Source organism: Fukomys damarensis, unplaced genomic scaffold (genome assembly GCF_012274545.1).
Source record: "Fukomys damarensis isolate Sample0158 unplaced genomic scaffold, DMR_v1.0_HiC HiC_scaffold_10, whole genome shotgun sequence".
NCBI lineage: Eukaryota > Metazoa > Chordata > Mammalia > Rodentia > Bathyergidae > Fukomys > Fukomys damarensis.
This window is the reverse complement of record NW_022900922.1, coordinates 41059056-41067206: the sequence shown is the minus strand read 5'-3', so window position 1 is coordinate 41067206 and position 8151 is coordinate 41059056. Positions and strand designations below refer to the sequence as shown.

At 41.1% G+C, this 8151-nt stretch overlaps 1 protein-coding gene and 1 pseudogene across 1 annotated transcript; both read left to right on the top strand.

The window, feature by feature from the left end:
* Positions 1-770: 770 nt before the first annotated feature.
* Positions 771-1687, top strand: LOC104870626 (olfactory receptor 12D3-like). The gene is given in 2 exon segments (XM_010636313.1): positions 771-819; positions 822-1687. Coding segments are annotated over 2 exon segments (915 nt in total).
* A 4334-nt stretch (positions 1688-6021) lies between these two features.
* On the top strand, positions 6022-7008 carry LOC104870663 (annotated as a pseudogene).
* Positions 7009-8151: the final 1143 nt, after the last annotated feature.

Genomic DNA, 8151 nt, shown 5'->3' with positions numbered 1-8151 from the left:
AAAAAAATGAGTTTTTTTTTCTCAAAGTTTTCTTGTGATTATAGCCTCTCACTATTTGAATTTTTTAAAAAACCTGCACCGACTATCACAATGCTGTGCTGTAGTCTTGTGAGTAATAATGCAGTACTGTACCTTCTCCAACTTAAACAATATTTTTGTGGATTTTTATGTTTCTTAGTTTCACTAGAGATTTAAGTTGTCAGAGGGATGTGTTGATCTTTTGTGGTATTTTCATACTACAAGAGAAGAGGATAAATTCCCAAGTAGGTACATCTGGATGACTTCTAGAACCAAGAATCACAAACTAAAAAAAAGTGTTTTATGATTTAAATTTGTGTAACCTCTAATTCTAATGCTATACATGAGGTTGTGTGCAGGTCTTACATATCTTCCTTGTAAAAAGTGTCTTTTATCTGTTTCTAATGTATGCAGAATATACAGCCATACCTTTTTAGTGTAATTTGTTTTGTGGGGCAAGCATTTAACAGTTATTTGTCTTCCTTAATTTGATAAAAGTCAACTTATTTTACTTTTTTATTTGTTTCTTTTTTTCCAGTGCTTGGAATTCAACTCAAGGTCCTGAGTATGCTAGGCAAGTGCTCAATGTCTGAGCTACATCCCAGCCCTTTACTACTCATAATTATGATTTACATTGCAGCTCACATCTGGGTCCTTCAAACAGAAAACTTGTTTCACTTAACCCCCACTGCATAAAATTAAAAATTCAGAAAAATACTTCATGGTAATTGTCACATTTTTCCTGCAAAGTGATGGAGAATGTCACCACAGTGACTGAGTTTCTTTTACTTGGCCTGACCAGTGTCAGAAGCTTCAGCCCATCTTTTTTGAGATGTTTTAAATCATTTATCTGATTAACTTGGTTGGAAATGGAGGAATATTAGGCATAGTAATTTTGGAACCCAAACTCCACTCCCCTATGTATTTTTTCCTGGGCAATCTGTCTTGTCTGGACATTTGCTATTCCTCAGTGAAGCTTCTGAAGGTGCTTATGAACCTCCTGTGCACTCGTAGGGCCATATCTTTCCTAGGCTGCATTGCTCAGCTTCACTTCTTCCACTTTCTGGGCTGCACTGAGGCTGTCTTGCTGGCCATCATGGCCTTTGATTGCTTTGTGGCCATCTGCAACCTGCTTCACTACTCTGCCATCATGAGCCTCCAGATGTGTGCTTGGATTTCCAGCTTCTTCTATGCACTGATGCATTCTGTCATGACTGCTCAACTGAGCTTTTGCCACTGTCAGAAGCTCAATCACTTCCTTTGTGATGTCAAACCTCTCTTGGAACTGGCATGTAGTGACACACGACTCAACCAGTGGCTTCTTTCCATTGTCACAGGAACCCTGTCCATGGGAGTTTTCTTGCTCACACTCCTCTCCTACTTCTACATCATTGGCTTCCTTCTCTTCAAGAACTGCTCCTCTAGAGCACTGCACAAGGCGCTGTCCACATGTGCCTCCCATTTCATGGTGGTGTGCCTTTTCTATGGCCCTGTGGGGTTTACCTACATTTGCCCTGCCTCAGCCACCACCATGAGTGAGGACTGGATGGTGTCCATCATATATAGTGCCATCACCCCAGTGCTGAATCCTCTGATCTACACTCTCAGAAATAAGGAGGTGATGCTGGCTCTCAAGAAAAGATTGTGGAGGAAGCTGTACAAAGATTGAAAGCAGCAACAACAGAACAAATGACCCCAATGTCTGATTTACATTGAGACTTGCATTACTTAACTGGTAATAAATGATTAGTTTACTTGATATTTGTTTTTCTCTCAGAAATTCTGAGTAAATTGAACCAATGAAGGAATAAGAAAATAAATTTCATAATCTCATCATGTGTAAAAGGCCAATGCCTGGGGAGAGATGGTAAGCCTGGAGGGTTGGCAGCTCTGGAATTAAAAAATAGACCTTGCTGATGGTGATAGTCCCAAGAAAAGTCCACAGCTGGAAAAAGAGCATGGGTTTATTTCTGAAGATGGTTCCTTCTTCATGGCATACTAGAGCTGGAGAAGAAATCCAGTGTAGCATCCACCATATCAAAGAGGGTTTAATCAACAACCAACCAATTTGGAATGAGTTGTTTAAGACTGAACCACAGAATAACTACAAAACAACTTCACTTCAGGGTTTCAAGTGTTACCTTCCACAGTGACTGAGTGAAAGCTCGATGCAAGATACAGTGGAGAAGATGTAGGCTAGACATAGACCCACAAAGAAGATTGAGCTAAGGATAGGAAAGGCACAGGACCTCAGTCTCCACTGTGAGAAGCCAGGCCTGGACTATGTGGCCTTCAGAAGTGGCTGGATCTGAAAGTGTTGTTATTATGTGCAGTTGAACCCCCACTCCACTATCTACATCCAGCACACACATGAGTGGTCTGATTGATTTATTCATCTACCAATGTGAGCAAGGACACACTTCAGATTGGATGATTATAGCAGCCTAAAGTGGACACAGGAGGCTCTGGAATGTGGACACCTCACCAACCTACAGGCTGTGAAACTAGATGGAGAAAGCTATGACTTGCTGGACTCTAAAACTGGAGATACTAGAAAAGTATTACTCATTCAAAACTATAAAGGAATTTTTTTGAATGTAGTTTTTTTCTTTGTTGATTTTATGAGGTTGAGGTTTTATTCTTTTTTTCTTTATTTCTATTTTTTTGTTTTCATTTTATTAATATTATCTAATTCTATTAATTTCCTTTTACTCCTTAATAGATATGAACAGAACAAGGTACAAGAGCTGAATGCAGGTAAGTGATGGACACTCTCAGAGGACTCACTGCCAAGACACTGGGCATCTTCTGACTGCAGGATGGTGTGAAGGCCATGGAAGTCGTTAACTGAAGTCAATGCTCAATGGACAGAAAGAACATTTTTGAAAATCAAAGGATCTTTCTTCTATCATTTGATTTCCCTGTCAGTGAAGGGAGCATTGTCTTGGCCCAAATTAGATCAGTGTCAGTATTTGCTTCACTGTAGGAACTTTTTATTGTGTATCTTGTACTACTCTACCTGTGTTATTTCAGATAAGGTCCCTGTTTTCTGAGCTCCTTCTGTTTTTAAAGAAAACAATAACTTTATCACAAGATTTCTGAAAATATTAAGGTAAAGATATATTGTTAAATATATTTCCTGCAATATTGTATTACTCATGTTAAAATTTATTAAAACTTATTAACATTTACTTAATGTCAGTCTATTATATTTTGCCACCCATAAAACAGTGGGATATGGACAAACTATGGCTCAGGTGTTGGTACATTATAAAGAGAATGGCCTTCCCTCCATTTCTCAGTACCATATTTCTCATTTATGTTTGCATGATCAGAATTCCCTTTACTGTTCATGTTTCTACCAATATTCTCAGGACCACTTCTGTGATCTCTGTAAAGGCAGCTTTGTACAGCCTGCTCTCTTACAGAACTGCCCTCAATGTTCAGCCCTATCATGCACCTCTGACCTCTTCCAACCTCTACCCAATTCTCCTCTTCCAGAACTGCTCCAGCAGCTTTACATACACTGTAATTATATGGGACTAATTTATCAGTTCATTTGTGCTTTTATAACAAAATCCTTAATACTGGATCATTAATAAAGAACAGAAATTTATTTCTCCCAGTAGTGGAGGCTGGAAGTGCAAGGTCAAGACACCAGCAAATCTGATGTCTGGTAAGGGCTGCTGTATATGGCTGCATCCCCTAAGGGCTGGATGCTGTATCCTCATGAGGGCCCATCTAGAACTCAGGTCAGTAGTCTCATTCATGGGAGCTCCCCTCTTGGGACTACCTCCAGAAATGTCCCTCCTAATGCTGTCATATTGCACCTGAAATTCCAACATATGGCTCTTGTGGGAGACACATACATTCAATCTACAGCATATAATGATATAAAATAGATAATATTTGTGCTACCTTGTGGTTCCTGGTTTAGTGATTTATCTAAGCAATTTTCAAGTAAATATGATATTATCATTTCAATTTTCAGTGGTGAAAACTCAGAAATTGGAGTTACTAAGCAAGTAGCTCAAAGAAAAATGTTAATGGTTGGTAGGGCTATAATTATATCCTAATTACAAATGCTGCTCACTAAGCACCAGCTCTGAGTCCATACAGTCTACAGAGGCTTAAGAATGAAATCATGTAATTTTGAAATATCAGTTAAATACAGTTTAACCCAGACCATTTGATAGTGAAAAATAGCACCTTAAATCAGCTGTGGCAGAACTATGGCACAAGTGCACAAGCAGAGCCTTCTCTCTCAGAATGTGAGGCAAATCTCCTAGCATAGCCCCAGCCACTGAGCATTCTGGTTTAATAGTAGTGTGGGCATTTTGCAATAAATAAATAGGTTTGGATTTCAGGTTTGACATGTGATCTCTAAAAGTTTCACCATCACTATACTACAGAAATCTTTACCACAGCCATTGTGACTTAAATCATTTTGTGTTCTAAATGAATATAAGTTAAAATTTAAATGTACAAGTAACTTGAAATAACTGTAGAAAACAACACATTGTTATTAGGATAGTTGAACGATGAAAGCTAATTCTTGGACACCATTTAATGTAGTTAATATTTATCTGACATTCACAACAGCATGTCAGAGAGGAGCCACAGGCATCTGTGAAAGATAAGCAGTGAGGCCTAAGGATTGGCAAAGAACTCTCCTTGGGTAACATATGCAATGACAGTGTCATTGCTCAAACTCACAGTCTACTCTGGATCCACGTTTTGTTCACTGTGCTGGGGCTTGAACTCAGGGCTTCCTGCATGTTAGGTGAGTGCCCTACCACTGTGCTGCAACAAAACCTGCACATAATCCAATTTAAAATTGATATTCTTAGCTGGCATCTTCCCTACTGTTTATTGTTTACTACCTCTGTGATGTATTTAAAAAGAGTGAAGGACTGATTAATTCTATTTTAATTTTTTTTTTTTTTTTTTTTTTTTTTTTTTTTTTGGTACCGGGGATCGAACTCAGGTCCTTGAGCTTGCGAGGCATGCCACCGAACTGCTGAGCTAAATCCCCAGCTCTCTATTTTAAATATTTTATTACATCATCATAGCCCATATAAATGAAAAACAAAGAATTTGAAGCTTTGATACATGAGTTTTGCCTGCCAATGTAAAAAGAATGAGTAACTGGAATGAATTTGAAAGACCCTATAATTATTCATTTTCTCTGCAAGACTAGAGATAGTAGCAATTACTACTTTGCACTGAAATTAGTGCCTCCTGAAACCTGTGACTGGAAATAGCCCATGTTGCACACAGAACAATTGGTAGCTGATTAAATCCATCATTTTGTAGTTTTCAAGCAATTAAAATGGTGTCCAGGGAATTGGTTCTTGTCAAGAAGGTTTGTGTTTTATTGTGTTGTACCAGTGAGTCACCTGGGGCCTCATTAGAAAGCTTGCAGATAAGCTCGGTATTAAAGTGTTCTCTATGCTTTCAAAGAGTCAGAAACTTCATTACTGTCGAGGAGTCTCTGAACCCTTTTCCCAGGAGAGAAGGATGATTCCTCAGGGCACAGATGCTCACCACTTCCAAGGCTGTTGCGGAGTCATCAGATTGGCCCAGTAGTCACAGATGCCTCAACTGTGCCTCAGGCTTCAGTAGTTACTCCTGGAAGAGGTCTTTGGTACAAGTCACTCAGCAAACATGTTCCAATAAACCCTTTTAGAGATTAATGGCTCCATAGCAAACAAACAAACAAAAAATCCAAAAACAAAAAAACAAAAAAACCAAAAACAAAAATGTGATTTCATACAAAGCAACACTGGACAGCACAATAATTACTATTGGAAAAGGAAGACACCTTAGGTAAATTTCAAGGGTGTTTACTCTGCTCTAAAAGCCACAAAGCCCGGGCAAGGCGCAGCAGAGGGTCCTGGGGCATAGCCGCCTGGCTCACTGACGCTGTTGCTCTGGTTTTTGACCTGTCCAGCTGGCGCGCGGCGCTGGGCTTCAGGTTCCCGGGCTGTGCGAACCTGTGCGATGGGAGACCCGGCGCAGCCGGAAGAGCGCAGGACAAGGGGTTATCTCCAGATACCACCGAAAATGCAGTGGATTCTAACGAAGAGCGGCTCCTCAGAAAGAGCTCCCGTCGCTTGTCATCTTCCCTTCCAGTACCCCGACGTCTGGGAGATTGGACTGCAGAGGAGGTTGACCTATTAAATGATCTGTCCCTCTGGAACAGGCTCAAACTCTGTGAGAAGTATTGTATCTCTCACATCTTAGCCTTTTTTGCAGCCAGTGAGGGGATTGTAAATGAAAACTTGGTGGGGCGCTTCAGCCAGGAGGTGCAGGTCCCCACTGCCCGCAGCTTCTACTGCTCCCGAATCCTCATCGAAAATGCTCACTCCGAGATGTACAGCTTGCTCACAAACACACATGTGAGAGAACGCAAGAAGAGGGACTTTTTATTTAATGCAATTGAAACAATGCCATATTTTAAGAGAAAAGCAGACTGGGCCTGCGGTAGATAGAAGAGAGGAGGTCTATTTTCCGGGAGAGGGTGGTGGCCTCTGTGGTGCTCCTCTCAGGGTCCTCTGCGTCCACCTCTGGGAGAGGAAGGGGGGATCATGCCGGGCTTCACCTCAGCCAGCGAGCTCAGCAGCCAAGACAAGGGACTTCTCTGTGACCTCACCTTCCTGGTGTTCCAGGACTTGGTGCACAAGCCTGCGGAGGAAAGGGGCTGGTAGATCATCGTGGATGCCGTTCGGAACAAGCAGGGGTTCTTGGCGGAACCCCAGCAGCAGGTCTGATCCACATGAACGGTGTGCTGATAAAGAAGTACATCGGGTTTGTTGCGGATGGATTGCTGATGGAGCTGGGATTCTCAAAGGTTTTTCAGGCAGAAAATCCCTTCAATTTTATGGAAAATATTTCTTTAGAAGGGAAAACAAATTTCCTTGAGAAACAAGTTCAGAGTATCAGCGTTTCGTAGTTATGGCAGAAACCACTTTGGATGAGGATTTTTAAACCATTACTTTTGAAGACCCTATAAACTTGTAATTGATAAGCAACAGTCTATTTTTCTCTGCTTAAAAAAAACCTTGCAGTATTTCTTTCAAGGGAATGGAATTTTGATCGAAAGGAAATCTGTGACCAAATTCTAATCACGACAGAAATACACACATACACTCTAGTTTTCCTATGCAAGAGTGAGACCTAAATGCTTTTTCTTTCTTTCTCGGCCCTAGGATGTAAGATGGTGCTAGTTAAGCTGATGGGGCAAGGGTCAGAGAGGGGTTTGAGGTATGGGCCTGCCCCTCTGCCTAACTCTTATCAAGTCAGTTAATCTCTGTAACCTCACCATACTTACCTTTAAAATGGGTTTAGCATCAAGTCCTGAGCTCAAGGTGATGTGGGATTAAGATGCAAAAATAAGTGCTCTGCAGATACCACCACCTCTCCTCCTTCTCTTCCTCCTCCTCCTCCCTCCTCTTCCTCCTGCTCCTCCACCTCCTTATTACTGACAAGCTTCCTTGTCATGATGTTGACCAACAGCACTCCTCTCCCCAGTCATGGTGCTTCTGAAAGGCCCTAAGACCTGGAATTGAAAAGATGCCTTAGTATTTGGGGAAAGAATACTAGGATTTCCTCAGAAAGATCATAATTCTCACCAATGTGAGAATAGCATCTTGGAATTTCTCAGTATGTGGTGAAGTTTAGCTCTTGTTGCTTTGGGAAGGATATTTAAGGATTCTGGAGGATGGTGTGGGTGGTGGAGCTTTGTAGTCCACTTGCACAGTGTCCAGCAGCCATTCTCAGCCTGGAAGTGGATGCAGCACGTCCTGCCATGTGAGTGTTTTCAGTTCTCTCATATTAGAATATCCAGGTTATTCTGTTTCTTTGACCACTTTCTTTTTCATTTGTGCATGGAAAAAGTGATCTCTTTAAAATTTAGCAGTTTGCATATTTGAAAAATTAACCTTGAGAAATCTTCATTTCATGTTTAAATATTTCAATGTCACTCTCATAGAATTGCCACATTTCTTCTAATGGTTCAAGGGCTAAACTTCACAAAAGGGCTCTCAGTGGTAGGGAAGGCTGAAGACTGCTGTCTGGAGTTGTCCCGAGAGTCTGAAAGGAGCCTAGGGCTGGGGACTGACTCTGAGCGAG